General features: G+C 33.2%; 2 protein-coding genes across 3 annotated transcripts; both read left to right on the top strand.

Moving 5' to 3' along the window:
- Positions 1-561: 561 nt before the first annotated feature.
- Positions 562-3,974, top strand: LOC148623571 (toll-like receptor 2). 2 transcript variants are annotated; one of them, XM_088565475.1, is made up of 2 exons: positions 562-703; positions 1,251-3,974. In XM_088565475.1, the coding sequence occupies exon 2, from the start codon at positions 1,272-1,274 to the stop codon at positions 3,393-3,395; it is 2,124 nt and encodes a 707-aa protein (XP_088421601.1). In that variant the 5' UTR covers positions 562-703; positions 1,251-1,271; the 3' UTR covers positions 3,396-3,974. The 2 variants fall into 2 exon arrangements, with proteins under 2 accessions (XP_088421601.1, XP_088421599.1); XM_088565473.1 differs by having other exon boundaries at positions 603-856.
- A 10,927-nt stretch (positions 3,975-14,901) lies between these two features.
- Positions 14,902-18,573, top strand: LOC148623570 (insulinoma-associated protein 1a-like). Its single transcript, XM_088565472.1, has one exon. The coding sequence runs from the start codon at positions 15,293-15,295 to the stop codon at positions 16,589-16,591; it is 1,299 nt and encodes a 432-aa protein (XP_088421598.1). The 5' UTR covers positions 14,902-15,292; the 3' UTR covers positions 16,592-18,573.
- Positions 18,574-21,151: the final 2,578 nt, after the last annotated feature.

Raw genomic sequence — 21,151 nt, 5'->3', positions numbered from 1 at the left:
AATTGTCGGACAACTCATTGTTAGAGTTTTGCCCTTGAAAGGCAAAACATTAACCAGGTGAGCGATTAAGGCTCCTGGGACCCTCTTGTGCTAACTCAGCGTGAGATTTAAAAAAAAAAACAAACAAAATTCCGTAGAGCAGATCTTTGTGATACTGTATCATCTGACTTAAGAGTCAAATTATCACTCTTGCAATTAAAGGAGTCTACATAAACAATACTTTAAATACAGTTATTTGATTTAAACATTTTCAAGTCAAGTTGAAAACTTAATTTTTTTTTATAAAACGTTCAGAATAAAAATATTGAGCATCGGATTCTAATGTTTGGAGGAACGAATTCATACCAAAACGTACAGATATATTGTAGTTAAAAAAATCTAGATCAAGTCAAAATCTAATTTATTTTCATCCCGCAACGTGGATAATCAAATTGAAAAATACACTTTCAAGACTATGTGATACAAAGATTACATATGTTGTTAAATTAGACGTTTTTGTTCACATTTCCTCAGGTACGATAACTTAAAATGCTGATATACTTCAAAATTAGAAAAGGACATCGTCCATGACTTGCTCGATTTTATTTTATAAAGCTTCCTTGTTACTTCATACTATCAAGTTATTGGGGAAGTACAAAAGTCATTTCAGTTCTATATTAAGCTGTTAAGGAAGTCTAAACAAAATTTATGTTTACCCTTTTCTGTAAGTAATTTACTTTTTTGCCATTATGGGATGGCGGACGGGGGATGGAGATACGGGGTGTGACTTTTTAGTTTGTTCTGAAGAAACGTCATCCTTCTGTTACTGTGGATTTTATGACTTTTGTTATCGGGGCTTTTCAGAGCTTACTTAAAGGTGAGTTCACGCTTGTTGAAGACTTTGGTGATCTTTTAATACATTTACTATTTTGTTTTAAGGTTATACGCTAGTTTATTTGTTGCGTTTCACCATATCCGATCCCTTTTCTATAAATAGGATATCTTCTACACGAGTAAAGGAATAATATTACGGCTTCTGTGTGCTGCTGAGCCTAGGCGAAATAAAGGGACTAATTTATGCTAAATAAAATAAAAAATGATGGTCAGGAAAGACGTTGTTAAAAACTTAGGGCAAAATATTTGATCCTAAAATGGATGATTGCTTCACAGTGCCCTCCTTATTCTTCATGTTCATTTGTACACTATACGTATAACGTTCATGTGTATTACATTATCATACTTTGATCCATTTTGTACTCTATACTTTACAGGCCGGAGCAGCTGATAAGTGAATGCTTGTCATTATGACCGTGTTTCATTTTTCAATTTGTCTATTTGGAATTATCTCTCTTGCATCAGGCGAACAGCCCTGTCCACAATACTGTACGTGTAGTAATGTAACCTATTCTGCTGTATGTAGTGGAGGAACATATCGCGGTGTGCCAGCATTCCCAAATTTTGTTCGGAATTTGACTTTTACAGGAATGTTTCTGCCTGAAATCAAAAGAAGCACGTTCTTGAAACTCGAAAATTTAAACCTCGAATGTCTCATTTTCCGTCATAATGGTATAGTTAATATATCAGCTGATGCACTTTCTCACTTGAAACATTTAATTGAAATAGATTTCAGTGGCAATGGAGAACTGAATATTTCTCAGTTTGAAAGTTGTATTTCAAATATCAAATCCACAAATTTGACTATAGTAAAAATAAATTCATGTGGATTGAAAACAGAACCACTCGGGATCTTCTTTGCTTTATCTAAATATAATATCAGCGAATTAAGCATGACAAGGAATAACATAAAGAAAGTTGACTTTAGTAGTCTAAGTTGCAATTTGCCTCATCTTACATTTCTCAATATAGCCTACAATAACATTGACTGTATCATACCTGGGCGAATGGCAATGCTTAGAGAGCTTCAGATCCACCACAACTATGTTGAGGTCGACTTTAAACTGTTTACTACAAATGAATCCTGTAACTTCCCGAGTTTGAAGATTCTAAATTTGAATTCTAATTTCGTGAATTATTTCGAGAATCGCTTTTCTTGTTTGGATAATCTCGAAGAATTATATCTGGGCAGGAATCCTGTCAAAAAGATAGTAAGCAATACATTTGTCAATTTGACCTCTTTAAAAACGCTGTACTTGAATCATCTAGGGGATCGCTTGTTTGCAATAGAAGAATATGCTTTTAAAAGTGAATCTTTAGAAAACTTGTATTTTGCCAAGAATAAATTTGCATTTACCAAAACATCAGATGACTCTTTTTTCGATGTTAACAATACTTTTGGTGGAATACCCAAACTTAAAACGTTGGATCTTAGTGAAAATATATTTAACCTCTCTGATGGGTATCTTCAACGTTTGTTGTACAAAACTCCGAATTTGAGGGCAATAAAAATGACCTCCTGTGGGTTTAGAACTATACCATCTGAAATTTTCAGTAAGATGACTATGTTAGAGCTATTGGATTTATCGTATAATCACATTTCATCGTGGACTGGTCAAGATGTATTCGGTAATTTATCGACGCTTAAGACATTGCGACTACAACACAATTACATCAATGTTTTTAATGATACGTCTTTCCCATTCACATTGATGTCAGATCTCACCAGAATTAATTTGGCCAGGAACCCCTTCTACTGTAGCTGTAAAAATCTATGGTTTCGTAAGTGGATTCAGCGATGGATTGAAAAAAGGCCAGATTTATTTGAAAGTTACCCAGCTAATTATTTCTGTGTTAATCCACCAGACATGGATGGAACAAGACTAGCCGATTACTTTCCAACCGATTCCCAGTGTGAATCACAAGAGATTGCAACATTGAAATATATTTGTACTATTCTGTCATTGTTAGGAATTTTTGGCGTCGCTGTTTTAAGCCTGGTTTATAAAGGAAGATGGCACATAAGGTACTGGATATATCTTTATCGAACCAAACAAAGAAGCTATAACTGTATCAAAAGTAATGAATGCTTTCTTTACTCAGGTTTTGTCGTCTACAGTGAAGAAGATCGACATTGGGTACATTCTAAATTCCTTGACATTATAGAAGTTAGTAACGGACACAAGTTATGTATTCATTATCGAGACTTTGTTGTCGGAAAGCTGATCGTAGATAATATTGCCGACTGTATAGCCGAAAGCAAAAAAATTATCTTAGTGTTGTCTCGGGCTATGGTTCAAAGTGATTGGTGCTTGTTCGAAACAAGACTAGCCCAGCGAAAATTTCTTAATGACGACACCACTTCTTTAGTAATAATAATGCTTGAAAATATTCATAAGAATGAAATGCCTCGCTCCATTAGAGACATGATAAACATGACGACCTATATTACTTGGTCAGAAGAACCGTGTTTCCAGGAAAAGTTTTGGACTGATGTCTTGAAGGCCTTAAACGATCCGTGACGACTTCTTTCTTACAAATTTTAAACAATGAAGACGTTACGTTATGATTCTATTTCTATTTCTCTAATTTGTACTTAATTGTTCAATGGTCCGGAATGCCAAAAACACGGTCATTACAAATAAACAATTTACCGTGTCATTTTCAGAAAATAATTTCACACTTTCTATTAAATGTGGTGTTCAAAACTGTCATTCTGTCAGTTCTGTTCACACTTTAAGGCGAGAAGGTCGATATTTAATTTCCTTATTTTCTGTGTTCTTGTTCTATATCAGTAAACTTTAAATATAAAAAAAAGACCTAAACGATGGTTTATATATTGCAATTATATTTACCTGTTTAAGAGACTGTCCACATGTAGAAACTAGGCAGATCCTGTGAAAGGGGTGGCACAGAGTAAATTTTATCCCACCATTCAGGTTTTTTTTGTTTTTTGTTTTTTATGTTTGTTTGTTTGTTTGTCTGTTTTATCTTGTTCAAATGCTATGTTAAACTCATATTTATTTCAGAAAGAACATGGATTTTCGTCATCAAAAATGAATTACTCAGAATAAACGTTTTATGTCAAAGTTCCTTACAAATGATTTAAATTAACGACAAATCGAAGAGTTATTTCCATTTATTTTTAAGTTGCCAGTGCTTTCTATCTAATTTATTTCATTCTTCCCAGTTCATTAAATTACAAACCAACATTCAGTTTTTTTTAGGAAACATGGGTTTGTGAAAATGTTTAGTAAACAATTTTTTTTGGGCGGGCCAACCACTGTCTGGGTCCTCCATGGACACCCTCTTAAATGTACATATAAAAGGTTTGAAATAACTGCAAACATAGACCTGATATTCCACTATTTAAACTTTGATGAGAAAAAAAATCCACATTTTGAAAAGATGTTCCTTGTAAACATTTTGTAGGGAAGATTTAACATAAGTTATCTCCCTTACTCAAAGTGCATTCTAAGTGTTATTGTGCCAGGTACCACGCAATTAGTGAATTAGTGAATTAATTTCTATCACGTGCCACACATTTTTTAAATTATTTTTTTAAAGGAAAGGTACTTTAATAAACTATAAAAAGCTTTGACAAAAAATACTTCCTTTAAAAACGGCACTAATTCTTCCTCTGATAACAAAAAAAAACAAAATGTATTCATTCATCAGTTCTACATATATATATATATATAATGAATATTTCCGTATAATAAATAAATTGACTCTGCTATGTGTGTATAAGTGTATCAAACATAAATATGATGAAAATCTGAGGAAATCTTCAAATGCCTACGTTTTATAAAAGCGCAAAGCTTTTTTTTAACTCCAGTACAGTTATAGTCTTTCCGTATAATTCGAAATAAAATGTTAATGGCCATTGACCTGCTCAATCTGAAATGAAGTCTTCGACAATGAAATGTGAAGTATAAATTCTTCAATTTGCCTGTGTTTTAAAAAGTTATATCAGTGGGAAAATCAGACAATTTAAAAGTACTGGAAACTTATTAATTTCATGAGGCATTTGATTACGACAAATAAAAAAGGGTCCGATTTGCATTCTATGTCGACATCACCGAACCTTACCTACAAATTACAACGATTACATCACGAAACAAAATTTGTTATAAAAGAAGACAAAAGAATATTAAACGAAAATGGTGTGGACAATTGCAACCAATCAGGGAATTTAATGTCAAATTGTCATCATTTCTCTCAAATTTTACAAAATATTTATCTTTTTCATTACTTTGAAACGCAGAATAGGTGTAAACTAGAATATCAAATATAATTTATAAAAAAAAAGGCATAAGTAAAAATATTTTTGGTGTATAGGCAATATTTCCAGTACCTTCCTGTACTTAATTTGTTATTTGATTTTGTGTTTCCTGTATTTATCATATTAAATGTATATTATTTCTATTAACTGAATCGAAATTGAGTTCAGTACAACTTTATAGAGAGCCTTATGGAAAATCAGTGCCTCTAAATAATAAAAATCTTCATTTAACTGTTTCCGTAGTTTCCCGAGCAGACATTTACGTCAAATGTAAGGTATTTTTCTATCAACGATCAACGACATATTCTAAACGTATTGCTCTTTGCTTATACGTTCAACTTAATATTTTAATCTTTCTATATGTGCCATATTCGAATGACTAATTCTGAGAAAATTATAGACTTTGTCCAAATATACGTATATAGTCTTGGATATGCCTACCGTAAAGTCGTATGTGGACCCCGATTATGCTACAATATAGATATAGGCATGTGACCTGAACCCTTCGCGTGCGGTATTTATTCCCATATTATGTGGAATATGGGTTTACGTAAGGCAAACTCGTAGGCTTCCAAAAAACTCCATATAGTCCGACAGTATATGCGTTCGGTTTAGGCCACCAGCCAATCGTTTGTTTAAAGAGAGTGTTCAATCATTATTTTCCTTCAATTTATTTAAACCAATTCAGATGTAATGCAATAAGTTTTTACTAGAGGTCATGAGACATATTCATGTATATATTTTCATTTCTTAGACCAGTGCGCGTTAAAAGCTATTATTTAATTATGTATTATTTACTCAATTATAAATAAAATTTAGTTATTTACAGCACAAGGTCCAGCTTATTGACCCGACCATTCAGGCATATAAATAATTATGGCTCAGACCATACGCTACGGTACGGGTATATGTGTGGTCAGGAACATATCCAGAATAAGTTAGTATATTTAGGAGCCCTGAGAATGGCTGTAGAGGCCTGTAAATTGCATGTATCTATTTTAAATCAACAGTCATCGGCATTTACTTCAAATACAACCTTAAAATAAATTATACCTTTTAGATTTCCCTAATGAATTATGTGTAAATTGCATTTTAACTTTGGAACACTAAATATTGACTAGTAAGCGACATCTGGCCTATCAGAATTCTTGGCGGGTAAAATAAATATGTCTGTTAATGCAGGTGCCATGCGCGCGTGTCGTATGAATTTCTGAGGATTACATTCGCATGTAACCTCAAAGGGAACGCCGATTATAGAATATAGATTTCAGTATTGAAAGATCAATTTACATTCGTTCTCATGGAAACTCGAAGCAGGTGTCCAGGACAAAAACAAACAGTTTCAGTGGTAAGTGTCGAAGAATAATTTGGAATTACAAAGCACTACAATTAGACTATCATAAATATCACTTTTATTTTATTTATAAAAAAAAAAATGTTACGGACTGCCTGCTGTTTTTTTTGTTTTTTTTTGTTTTTTTTTTTTTTTTAGTTACAATTCCTTCGATTTTGTTTAGAGTTTAGCATAATAACTAAATAGTGCATTTGAGGTTTTTCGGTTTTTTCTTTTACTGTTTTCCATAAAAATCACAGTTCTTCGTACCTAAATGATTTTTTTTTATTGAATGCAGACAATAGATTAACCGCTTGTTTATAAATCCCTCCCAAGTTCTTTACCAACACCAATAAGCAGGTGGCACGCGCGACACATGGTTTCATTAAATATCCTTTTATGACCTTTTCATATTTAATTCATTGCATGGCTTTTGTTTTCATGTTTGAAAGACTCGCGGTAGTTGGGACTGGTAAAAGATAAACACAAAAAAAACTTTTTAACCAATTAGAGGACTTTAACTATTGAATTTTTGTATATTCACGCGCCACAAATGGTATAAATTTCCACCTGTCTTACTACAAATCGATCAAACCGCTCAGTCTCACGCGCTTGCTTTATTCTTAGGCAGGTGAACAAAGTAAAATAGTAAATTTCATAATCCTTTCTGCTTTACCAAACTTACCAAAATTTAATATTTTGTTCATCTGTTACGCAGTCAGAAAGGACCAATGAACTTTATAAAATTATTATGAAATTAAAAGATGAAAAGATTAGTGCGAATTGCTTGCCAGATAAGGTCACCGTTTCAAACTGATGTGAAATATTAAAAATCTATATATATTTTCGTTTTGACATTGTCTTTATGACTAACATTATAATTAGCGTGTTAGATGTCGCTGTCTTATTCTGTTCATGTAAATGATTATTTTCAAATTGATAGAAAAATGTAAAACGAGATGTTTATCGTTGAAATAATTTCTACGCCAATGGAATTTTCATAAAACCCTGCAGTCATCCATAAATGAAACTTTCAAAAATGTCAAATTAAAAGTTGTTGATGAAAAATGATTTGTGTTTCATTAATGCTACCGCACATGTCTTTGTTGTTTCTGAAATTATTCAATAGAAATTACTCAACTCCGCTGAAGCTCGCTATTGTTCCCAACTTTCTTAGTATGTTCGCGCTGATGCACGTGCAGCGTGTCGCCTGCGATATTGATCAGAACTTGCTCGTCGTTGCTGGTATCTCGTTGTGACTGTAACAGAATCATTTCCTTTTTTCAGATTAATCAAGGCATCTGTCATTTAATAAAACACTTCTGGAGATTCAATACCAACAAGTGACAGTCGAACGGTTATTAATTTTACCAATACCGAGTAATATGCGATAATTTGTATAAAATGTTTGGTAACTACGTGGATTATCTGGTCTACTGCTGTGCTTCAGAAAGGAACCAGGAGCGTGATTCCAGCGTCAAGTTTCCGTTTAATCTTCTAAAGTGTGAATTTATGCCGGCATTCTTCTGTTTAGAAGAGATTTCTCGAGTATCATATACATTTCAATTTTGGGTGATGACAAAGGCTTCAGCCAGACGAGTGATTCAGTTATCACGAGAGGCTGCCAGTACATGCTGTTAAAGAACAATACTACCATCATTCGTGTTTAAATGCAATAAGTGACGGTCTTTAATGGCCATAATTGACGCTCAATAGATGCCTGATTTTTATACAGATATTGGGGAAATATTCAAATGTCATGTTCTGTTATTACAGACTAATCAGAATAAAACAAGGAGAATCAAATATTGAAACTATTGACATTTCAGTTAAAAAGACCAGCAATAGATTGAATTGTCTGAAATCAGATAGAAAATACCACCACTAATAAATACCATTACTTTCATTAATATTTTAAGCCTAAAACCACGGTGTTGTAGTGTTTGATAGGTTGGAAACTGTTGAATGAAAATTTCAATTCAAACACGTTTTTCCTATTATTAGCTGATTAGTAATTATGCAAGAACTTCCATAAACTGGTTCCAACTTTTGTTACGACACGATTTTCTTTTATCGTTTCGCGTACTATAAGTGTGTAAGTATATTTGTTTTGATTCATCTTATTGAAAGACAACCAGGCAGATTTACTGAGTAGTTGCCCTGTCTCAGTGCAGTTTTCTTGAGTAGTTGCCCTGTCTCATGCAGGTTTTCCTGAGTAGTTGCCCTGTCTCAGTGCAGTTTTGCTTAGTAGTTGCCCTGTCTCAGTGCAGTTTTGCTTAGTAGTTGCCCTGTCTCAGTGCAGGTTTTAACTGTTGACCAGGTTTAAGAAATATTACACATGAATTATTGAAATTTGTAGGGAAAGTAAGGGGATCAACTGTACACGTAATTACTTGGCCTATTATATGTACAATCTTGAAGTTATATTTGACGTACTTATTACTTTGAATCACCGTATTTTTTCATGTGGTCACAAATTTCTTTGGCTTATGGGCGGTTTGGGAAAAGTCATATTACCCTAGAAAATTCTATTAGATTATTTATTATTAAACGAGAATTGTATTTACTTATTTTTGTTGGTACACATGTAGCTGATTGCATTTTTTGTCGTTCCCTCCGCGGGACTCGAACTTGTACCGCTGTGACGTCTGTGGCAATACCGCCTGCACAAAGTCCAGTGCCCTAGACCACTCGGCCAGCTAGGCTATATAAAAAATACAGCTTTCGGTGGCCGGGTCATTCCTCCTCATAGGAGATGTAACTTAGTACACGATGTATGGTAGTACGGGATAGTTCATCTAGGTGTTATTATGTAGGATAAATTATCAAATTAACTATACATGTCACAACAAATCAATATATAACGTCTCAGAAAAAACGAAAAAAGAATAACAATTAACATTAAAAAACTACAACCACTGGACTACATGTTCCTGGCTTAGGACAAGCACATAAAGTATGTGGCGGGGTTAAACATCTTTGTTAACGCCCAACCCTCCATCTAATCCGGGACAACAATGGAACGAACTCTAAAAATCTGTCGCATTAGGATTTATTACTTGAGATTGATACAGGATACAAACCCCTTGACTGATAGAACAAAAGACAACAAGCTCTACCTACCTCGAAAGAGTACTCGCTGTTCCTGTAAGGGAGTTAAAAATCCAACAGCAACAGATAAGCACACTATCATTAAAACACTAATGAAAATATATAATAAAATATCTAAGAAAAACAAGATCGTCGTATAAATCAATTCAAGAGAATGTGTATCAAAATGAAATTATATGGACATTCAATTGGAATTTATATCAGGACAAATTGAACTATTATGCTGTTATTTATTTTGTTTCTGTTATGTATTTGTATATGGTGAGCACATTAACAATAGTATATTGTGAAGTCGTTTAATAAATATACATTCGGGCATAGACTGTACTTAATAGCAACCGTCTAATTTAACCACGTCGTTAAAATGACAATGAAACAGTCACACTAAAAGAGTATTGGCGTGCAATGACCCGACAGCTTATTCAATGAGGCGTTAGTGTGACCACATATACCGTGTTCATTTACCGGCATTATGATGGATTGATAGGATCGGAATACAGATGTCCCGTTCTTTCTATTCCAATATCGCGCCTCAATTAACGATGGTTCACTATAGTAGAGTGACTACAAAAGCACGCAAATCGTGGAGTAGCAAATGCCATTTAAATCGATTTATAGTAGATAATTGTAAATTAGATTTGGTGAGTTTACTGGACGTCCCAAAACACAAATAAAACAGAAACAAAAATAAAACACATAAAAGTTACACATTCACACATGCACGCAGATATTGCTAAAATAGTCATGATAAAATTGATATCTTTTTTTTTGTCTAAAATACAATTGAAGTATTAAATGTTATTTGTAAATTTGGAGACTTGAATCCATAACAACTCGGAAAACATCAGGACCTCTGAAAATTCTTTCCTTTAAAGGACATAAGAATTGCTTGGAATTTACCAAATTTAGATAAGTTCAGTTTCAATTTTTTGGTCACTTTTCAGTCGTACTTGCCATAAATTTATCCAAAAAAGCAAGAAATTTTAGAATTCTTGACCAGCACTTTTTGTTAAATGAAGTACAATTGTAGCACCACTGTAATGTCACTACAATGAATTAAAGTCATAAAACCTTGCATCTATATACATGTATATAAAGCCATAAAACTTTTTATCTATATACATGTATCTAAAAACGTTTTGAGTAATTTTTAATTTAGTATAACAAAGTTGATTTTTTCCATAATCATAATGTCCCTTCACCTTTTTAATGTTTAGGATAGAGTGTAATATCCATTTCGCTGAACTGTATATATTTGCTGTTTCATGTGGCAGTCGACGGCAGACTCCGGGTGTTGAAAATTTCTCACCATTTATTGAAGGCCCATAAGCTGATTTTGGCCTTTTATTTTTTTTTCATTTTTTTTCACTGTTTTGTTTTGTTTTGTTTTGTTTTTTTCATTTTGGTGTTTGTGTCTATTTGACGCATTCACAGTTTCTCTTTCTTTTTTAATTCAATGTGCGATTCTGTACGTTTTATATCATTAGTACTTACATAAATATTATATTGTAGACTTTGTCTTATCTTGTATCAACATTCATGATCACATCCCGCAGTATAAACGGCTTTCTTGGTAACATCTGCATTCCGGTGTATTACAATGGAATCCATAGAGAAATGGTCGTACAGCGGATGAGTCCGTATGACTATGTTAGGTAACACGTGTATGATTTATGACAAGATTTCAAATATTACGTTGGCACCATGTTGCAGCTATCTTTTGTTCTTGTTTACGCAGAAACTGCAGTAAAAGTTACTCAGTTAGGATCTCCATATCATTATACCGTATCGATTTATATTATCATTGAAGAACACGCGGTCATTATGACTGTTAAAGGCTAATTTATTTTCTAAATAAAACTTGCACGATAACATCTTCTATAAAATAAAATCACCTGCAGATAGCTGCATATGAAATTTTGCTTTGTTAATTCTGAAGCGTTTTTAACGACAAGTTTCAGAAATTGATAATTACCCGTATGTTTCTGGTGTATAGATGTAAACCTTCACTATTTAACATGTTTGATGTTAGCTTTTAATGTTATAGTTTGTGAACAGCTCCGTTTATATTACAGTACTATTGACATAATTATAATAAAAATAAACTAATTAGCTTAATTGATCAAAATGATTCAACGATTCATGTAAAATTGTAAAATATTTTATCACTTCTGCAAATCAACACAACTGAATACCTGTAATGCATCTACAGGTGCTCAATTAATTTATTAAATTTTATATATTTTTCTGATCGTTTTTATTGATTGTGTCGTTTGCCATATGTTGGATTTCATAACTTGAATAGACCCTTACAGAAATAGTACAGATGTCGGTTACAAAGTATAAGTACTGCAATAATCTCTGTATTTTATTATTATTATGTCAATACCATTATCTCCTTTAAATACCGTTACTTTCAGTTATAAAAGCACTCAACATGAGCGCACAGTAAATATTTCTCAGGTAATAGAGTCAACACTACCGTTAAACAATTCTATACGGCTTTGTTCGGTAAAAACATAATGCACCAATGTAAAAGGTGTCGTACTTCTGTCGTGTTCCCGCCACGCGCACACATTCACGGTCTTGGGAACATCTGCCTTGTGCGGTATCCTTATTCGTCCTTTGTCGCCTTGGTCAGACAGATCAATTGTATTACAAAAATGTCTTAATTTATGAAAAATGTTAGCCATACCTTAAAATGAAAACTTTCAATTATGGGAAAATCGAAATTAATTTTCTAATAGAACCTGTGCTTGGAGTTTTAAAACTTGAAATGACAGAAACGTAAAAGTATTGTATAGATATCACCGAATTATACAGAATCGAAATCTTTTTTTTTTCTAATTCCTCCTAGAAACAGTAAAAAACGATAGTCGCCAAAGTGTAAACAATAATGGAAACAAAACAGCAGTAATCTGGTGGAAATAATTTTTGTAATTAAATATAATAAACGAGATGAATTTTTATCATGCAATTTGATTAGAAGTTGATGGAATGAATTGCAGTGAAGTGGCTAACCTTAAATAGCTGTAATGAATTGGCATGCCTCGTTGATTTTCAGATCTTCTAGATAAGGTCAACATCATTCAGATACATAAAACCTGAAACCCTTGGGACAACCATATTTAGTTTCAATAATTGGTGTTCACTGTCTACGAAAATGTTACATTTAAAAAAAATCCAATAAAATCCGATAGAATCGTACAGAATATAGATATGCCATATTTTATTGCAAATTCTATGTTTGTGGTGAGACATATGTTAACTTTACAAAAAAGTGAAGAAGACAAAATACACTTTTATGAAAGTTTATCAGTAAACAGGGTAAAGATTTTGTAGCATCATCTGAGAAATTCCCGACTCTAGCTAAGCAAATAGCGTAACTTAGATTCAAACTATCGTACCAGAAGTATTCACCAAACTTCAGTCATTGTATTTATTATTTTCTCACTGTGAATGGTATTGAATGGTATACGAAAGAAATACAGCGTAAAATACAGTAGTTTGTCTGCGGTCAGTACTATTAGTATGTGCGTGATCAGTACTATTAGTTTGTGTGTGTTCAGTACTATTAATTTTTCCGCCGTCAGTACTATTAGTTACTAGTGTGTCTGTGGTCAGTACTATTAGTTTGTCTGTGGCCAGTACTATTAGTTTGTGCGTGGTCAGTATATTAGTTTGTGCGCGGTAAGTTTTATAAGTTTGTCTGTTGTCAGTATTATAAGTTTGTCTGTGGTTAGTACTATGAATGGCACTGGGATGCTATTAGTTGAATGGCCTGGTGAGGAGTGTCCAAAGAGGTTAGTGCTTTGCTTAGCACAGAAGTGGTTTGTGTGTGTGTTAAGTACTCCGAATGGTCAACGTTTGTTGCGTCCATGGCTAGTACTGTGAATGACTCTGGAGAAGTTTATTCTTGATATGTGCTATGATTGAGACAGGATAGGTTGATTAGAATTATGTGATGGGACAAAATTGGTTTGTCCGTGATTAGAACTGTGAATGGGACGGGATTATAGTATGTCCCTGTTAAGTACCCTGAATGACCCCGGAGCAGTTAGGTCGTGATTAGTACTGTCAGTGACCAATTATCAGTTTGTCCATTGTAAGTACTGTGAAGATCAAGGAATAGTTTGTCCGTATTAATAACTCCGAATGGTTCTGGAGTAGTTTGTCTCTGATAAGAACTCCGAATGGCCTCAAGGTAGTTTGTCCGGGAATACTACTGCCAATTAATCTGCAGTAGGTTGTCCGTGATAAGAACTCCGAATGGCCTTGTGATAGTTTGTCCGTGTTAAGAACTCCGAATGGTCTTGGGATAGTTTGTCCGTGATTTGTACTTAGAGAGGCTCGGGTTTAGTTTCATATGGTAGCATTGGGTTCTTTACTTGTTTATAATTACATCAGCATAGTTATGTTGTTATGAAAATCGATATAACAAATGATTAAATAATCACTTTACTTTTTCATTTCTTTACATAACATAAAACATGGCAAATCATTTTCTGATATTTCATTGAGAATTTCTGATGGTAGGCTATTATTCGTTCTTCCTAAATTAATAGCATCAGTATATTGGCACGCTCAATGATCGGCGACAAAGAAACAAGGATAACAAACTTCTAAAGACTATTGATTTTAAAAATTCCAAATTGCTTGGATAAAATTATATTTCAGAATTAGTTTAATCACAAAGAAATGCGTGTGAAAGTCGTGTCTCGTGCGTCAACAGCTGTATGCAAATTACCACGTGCGAAATTCAATTTCATAAAGCACGCGCAATTTCTGATTCTTTGATGTTAAAACAGTTTCATTATAATAATGTTCGGATTTCAAAAATCAAATCAAAATAAATCCAAGGGATTTAGACTGGATTTTTCGCTAGTTATCGGCATTGCGATGGGAAACCTTGTTTTACTTGTAGATAAATATATTAAATATGTTTCGATATGAAGCTAATATAAATAGAATAAAATCAGTTTAACAACAAAGCTATAAATGGTATCTAATTACAGTACAAGAATATAGGGTTAAAGATCTTCATTTTTAATACTAATTACGTTTTTTTTTCATATTCTGATTTTTCCCATATCTTATTTTTGAAATTTCAGCTTGTAAAAAAACCGCATGTCAAAATCCCATCAATTCAATGTTTATAATTTCATTCGTGAAACTGGGAATTTCGTGTAAAAATATTCATTTTCATGACTCTGTATAGATTTCCAATACAAGATGGTATGAGTAAACAATGGTTTCTACCTGAGAATACCGATACGACAATTAAACAAAGATCGACAGTTGTGGGAAACTCAAATAACGTTACTTAAAAGTCATAGCCATACATTGTTTGCCAATACGAACAAAGGGTTTAAAAGAGATACTTGAGGGCGGAGTTAGCCACACGACCAAAATGAATATTCAATAGCTAATCTTGTGCCGTTTTCTAGCGTTCCTATATAAAGTGAAAATTAAATGAAAAAAAGTTGGATTTGGTCTTAATTTTGGGCGCCAAGAAAAGCGTTTGAAAACTTAATCGAAGAAGCGTTAATGAAACAAAAGGCATCAATAATCTGAATAATTAACTGTTGACCAAATTCCGACTTTCGTAAACTTTCGTGCGTTCAAATGTAAATAAACAATAGTTTTCAAGCGTTCACCAATAGTGCCTTATAAGAAAATAATCTTATAAAATGCCGAGGAATTTCTTAGTGAAAAGAACGAAGCACTCGAATGCTGCATCTTACAGGGAGCGTAGAAACTCAGGTGAAGATACCAATACAAATGCGAGAGAAATGAACAATGAAGATTTAGAAAATATCAGAACGAACTTTGGATCGCCAGATTCAGGATATTCAATCAGTCCGATAAATTTAGTGATGGCTCCAAAGGATGCAGAGAATAATAATTGTGATTTAAATGTCAAACCGTCGGAATGTTTAACTTTCACACCAACAAAGTCACCCTTAACTGTAAGTACTAATTATCCATCACCGTTTTATTACTCATCGTTTGATAAACTCTGTGTTTCCTCTAACGCTTCTCCAGTCTACTCACCGAAGGGTTCTCCATCACAAAGCAGCCCTAATAAAAGGAGAGGACAATCAGACAATGAATCCAAACCAAAGTCAATTAAAAAACCCAAAGCGGTGAGAAAAATAAACTTTGACGAGGACAAATCCTCGCCAGTTTCTGGCTGTATCATCAAAGATGTATCGGACTGTGATGATGGGAAGGTGGTTTATGGGGATATAGACAGCAGCTATAACTACGTTGAAGTAACACCAGAGGCAAGGGCTGCTATAGAAAAAATCGAAAACAAAATTGGAGACTATGTTTGTCGTTTGTGTAAAGAACAGTTTGAAGATGCATTCAAATTAGCACAGCATCGCTGCCCCCGTATTGTTCACGTCGAATACCGATGTCCTGAATGCGATAAAGTCTTTAGTTGCCCAGCAAATTTGGCTTCACATAGAAGATGGCATAAACCAAGACAAAATGTGACGAACAAACAAGCGATTCCATCGAGGATTCTTCCCGCTAATGTCAATTTAAATCATATTGGAACTGTTGACAATTCAAAACCGTTAAATTTAAACAAACAAATTCTATCTTTGACTGCAGGCGATCTTAGAAACTCTCCTTCACAAGACGAAGGGCAGTATCAGTGCGAGACATGTGGAAAAAGTTTTAGACGTCAAGCATATCTCAGGAAACACGTTTTAAACCACGCAAACGATCAACAGACGACACGCCAATACGTCGAACATCAAAATAATAACATAACTAACATAAACGATTGCAATATTTGTCCATCTAACGGTACATCCGAAAAAAAGCCACAGAATAGTGATATTTTCAAATGTAAATATTGTGCAAGTTCATTTTTCAGCTCCCCGGGACTGACGAGACATATAAATAAGTGCCACCCGACAGAAAACCCTCAGGTTATTTTATTACAGATTCCGCCCTCTGTAAATCGTCCATGTTAAATTTGTTAATCTGATCTTTGTGCCTTTCATAGATATATAGTTTCAGAAGTTTTTCGGCGATTTTATTTTTAAGAAGTGCACTTTATTGTAAAACACCACAGTAGAGTTTGTTGAAGAGCCAGTTGGTGCCTTTTTGAAATCATAAAATCTGTTTTACTAAAATGTGATTTTGTCCTATTCATAATTAAATATTTAGTTTATTTTACTTTGAAGTTGCTGTCAAGTACATATATAATTAGTTATCCATTTTATCACTTTAATGAAGCTATATTATTTATGTTCAGTATAATATTATATTTATGGATGTGTGCAATATCAATTTAGTGCAATTACTTTTAGTTTTCACATATATATTTAAGTCGTTTCAAATCTTTTTCATGTTGTATTGTATTTAATCAACTTCCAAACTCTATTCTATAGAAAACCATCGGAATTTAACAATCTGTTATTTACTACTGTTTAAATATTATGTATCGATGCTTATACTTTGGTATGTCAGGATTTAAATCCTTTCACATCTGTTTGAATTAGACCAAAATTGCACACAAGTCGATACCAACTGCTTCGTTGTTTCTTTGTGAATTGGTGATCGGATTTTTTGTTATACGAACATAACTTGTATTGCTAAGATATAAGTAAATATCAATTCTTCTGCACATAGTTTGTCCAATGTAAATGTGTATTTGCTTCGATTGAATTATGTGCAGTATATATTTTGAACGGTCGGGTTATGTGCAATATGTTAATTGAACTATTATGATATATGCATTTGTATTGAACGGTCGGGTAAGTGCAATGTGTAAGTTGAACTATTATGCTATATGCATTTCCATTTATTGAGAGGTTGGGTATGTGCAGTGTGTTAATTGAACTATTAGGCTATATGCATTTGTATTTATTGAACGGTCGGGTTATGTGCAATATGTCAACTGAACTATTAGGCAATATGCATTCATATTTATTTAACGGTCGGGTATGTGCAGTGTGTTTATTGAACTATTAGGCTATATGCATTTGTGTTTATTGAACGGTCGGGTTGTATGCAATACATCAATTGAACGATTGTTTATATGTATGTGTATTTTTTTAACGGTAAGATTATATGAACTTTCGTGTTACCTGCAATATATAAATTGAACTGTTGGGGCTATGTGCAATAAATTTATTGAACGGTCGTGTAATGTGCAATATATGAATTGAACTTACGTGATATCTGCGACATATAAATGAACGATGGAGTAATTTGCAATATATTTATTGACGGTCGTTATATGTGCAATATATTTATTGACGGTCGGTATTTGTGCAATATATGTATGAAACGGTCGAGTTATGTGCAGCATATTTAAGAAACGGACTGGTTATGTGCAATACATTTTTTTTGTTCTTGGTTCGACCAAATGTTTGGTTATATACAGTGTGGGTTGGTTAATTGAACGGTCTGGTTTGTGCGCAATGTTATATAACTTTTGAGTAATCGGAACAGTTGCAGTATGTTTATAGAATGGTTGGGTTCAGTGTGTGTGTGTGTGTGTGTGTGTGTGTTATGCTATATAGTGCAACTTGTCACTAAACGGTCGAAATACGGTCTGGTTGTGTGTATTTTATTGTTGACAGAAACGACGTTTTAATATTTTCAAGTATTTTGTCGGATAGAATGCTATACTACGGCTGATATTTGGGTTTTTATTTTTGCTTTTTTTAGGTTTTCGATATTCTATAGTCGCGTTCATAACTGTAATATTCAGTATACATGTATATTTGTAGGGCGAAGTGTTATGCAGTTAGTATAGACTTATTTTGTTTGAATCATTTAAAATTGTTTATTTAATTTATCAAAATTTGACGGAAGTTTTATTGTAAAACAAATCATATTTCCGAGATATGCCTTTACTGTAAACTGTATCAACTTAGATGCTTTATTAATAATACCAACTGTGCTCTGTATGTTTTGTGACTTATTTCAATAAAAGATTTGTCATTGTAAAGACACCATCTGTCCCAGGCCTAACCATTTCCCAAGCTGTTACTTTATACCGTTATAGACCGCCGTTATTACTATGCTATCTATTTACATGACAATATTTAATCTTCACAGATGAGTAACCAATTTTACAAACGTTGTACTAACATCATAACAGAGTTAAGGACAGGTGGGAGTTTTGGCGGGAGGCTAACGGTAAAGCAGGTGTTTTTCTTGGACAGGTAACCATAAAATTACCGTAAAGTGATATTTTATCATTTTGACAGTTGAGCATCACTTACCAATAGTTTTAAATACATCGCATGTTTGTCGCGCGGCTTTCGGCATGCGTACTACGGAAAAGTATTGCGAGAATGTATTTGGTTAAAATTTCGATTTTTTGTGGGAAAAAAAGAAAAAAAACAAGGGGCAATCACATTGTTACTAAAAATAGGGAAATTCGTTTCTTGATAAAATAGTTACTAAGATTAGGATGGGTACGACAGAATAGCCTCTGGTGGATACAGAAAAAAAGGTATAAAAAGTAGACATCATATGCGGAGGGAATGTGTTGCAATTAGTTTTAATTCGTCTCTGTGCATTTCTGAAATGCTAAATATAAAGAACAAATAAGGGGACGATCGTTTAATTTTATAGAATTTTAAAATGAATGCTGTGACTTCGACCTCATGGAAAGTAAATATTTTTATCTTGAAGGAGGAGAAAAAATAATTTTGATCAATTTTTTTATCCTCAAATCCGAACATTACGTTTTTTTTTTTAAAGTACAATAAAAAAATAATTTGATTCGATGTATATAAAAAAATAAATATTTTAACTGTTAACATTGTGAAAATAAATAGTTTGGCCGGAAAAAAATTACTAGTTATAAAACTTCCGAACTATTAGTATATTTATACGCGTAATAACGGTGTCAACTAAACTCGCGTTAACATTCGATGTTGACGTGACCTTAAATTTGACCAATGAAATAAATCTACTGCACGAGACTTTTAATCTCTTAAGAATTAATTTATGGAGTAAGAGTAATATGGTACAAAATTCCTTAAAAAATGTGAAGGGGTTATATTCTTACAGCTTTGCACAAAAAAAAAAATAACTGTCTTCATATATTATGGAGAGGAAACCAGATATCACCATATTATGGGGAGGAAAAAAAAAACAAACATTATTGGGAGGAAACAGGAAACAACATATCACATATATGATGGCGGGCAAATAACATATCACATGTATTGTGGGATTTAGGATTTTTTTGTGTTACTGAAGTGTAAATACAAGACCAAAATTGAACAGTTTAAAGAGATTCTTGAGATGAGTCGTGGAATGCATTAGTCGAAAAAATGTAAAACAATTCTTACAGGTTAGGTTCTGTGTATGGCGTTCTTTTCTATTAAAGTTAAATGTACTGGAATAATATGAAGCAATTAAGCAAATAGGCAAAGCAATACTGAGTAGGTTTTTATCTGAAATGGCACAATACGACACATCCGCTTGTCTGCTACAGAAGTAAATGCCTGTTGTAAACACGTTAAATCGATTCTCAGTATCAATATTAGCCATTAAACTGTTGATAATCGTTAATAGATTGCTGGTAAAGACCTTGTCAATAAGTTAAAACAGAATGCCACTCAAGCCACAACAATACTGGCAAATACGTCAACAGCGTCTTAGACTCACATAACATCAAGGTCTTTGCAGTATTTCTAGTAAAATAACAATACTGGAAAATACGTCAAAATCTTCTGAGATTCTTACTCTAATAGCATCAAGCCGATTCAAGGCCTTCGCAGCAATGTTGGTAAAATAAAGCAAAATCCAACTTACTTTTTAAGAAGGGATTAGCATTTTAAAAGTATCGTTAATTTTTAACAAAATGCGCAATTTCTAGCATTGATTTATTTGGAACTAATTTTTTTCATCCTTTGTATATTTGTTGTTATTTTAGCCATGACTTGATATTTTCCACTTTTAGCTGCTTGTAGTGTGACCAAATGACCGCCCCGAATCTTTTCTCCATCAACTATGAATTTGATGCTGGCTTTTTATTTTAAAATTGAATACAAGCCCCGTCCTTATCCACATAATTTAATGGGCATTCCGTTAGAATGTTTTGCCTTGTTCCTTTCAATTTCTACAAAAAAATATTTGTCAATACGCTATATCATGCAAGATTTTATAATTAGTATTCTTTCTTCGATCGTATTATCATTAGTTTTACCGTTCCAACTGCTTTTTGCCGTGGGCAATTCAAAAGAATAAAATTTGTATTATTTGTTTCGTGGTAACTTCAGTAATTGCCTAAAGTGTAATTTAAATCTGACATTATAAAGAAATACATTCTTATTCAAACACTTTTCGATCTCCATGAAGAGCTAGCTATTAGTGATCAATTCACCAAACAATGACGACATTCCTGCGGTATGAGTAACCGATGATAAGAGACATTAGTTTTAGTTGCCGACAGATATGCTTTCGAGAGTAGGCTTCAAGTACCACAAATCAATTTCATTCATGCTTGTTTTTTATTTATTTCAGAAGAAATGAAATGTTAAAAAAAATAATAAAAAAAACCT

The sequence above is a fragment of the Perna viridis genome, chromosome 2 (assembly GCF_037379345.1).
Source record: "Perna viridis isolate PV_CMFRI_1.1 ecotype Kerala chromosome 2, ASM3737934v1, whole genome shotgun sequence".
Lineage (NCBI taxonomy): Eukaryota > Metazoa > Mollusca > Bivalvia > Mytilida > Mytilidae > Perna > Perna viridis.
This window is presented reverse-complemented; position numbering and strand designations above follow the sequence as displayed.

Excerpts from the sequence above, each read along its gene's own strand:
- LOC148623571 (XM_088565475.1), top strand. The coding sequence starts at position 1,272 with ATGCTTGTCATTATGACCGTGTTTCATTTTTCAATTTGTCTATTTGGA.
- LOC148623570 (XM_088565472.1), top strand. The coding sequence starts at position 15,293 with ATGCCGAGGAATTTCTTAGTGAAAAGAACGAAGCACTCGAATGCTGCA.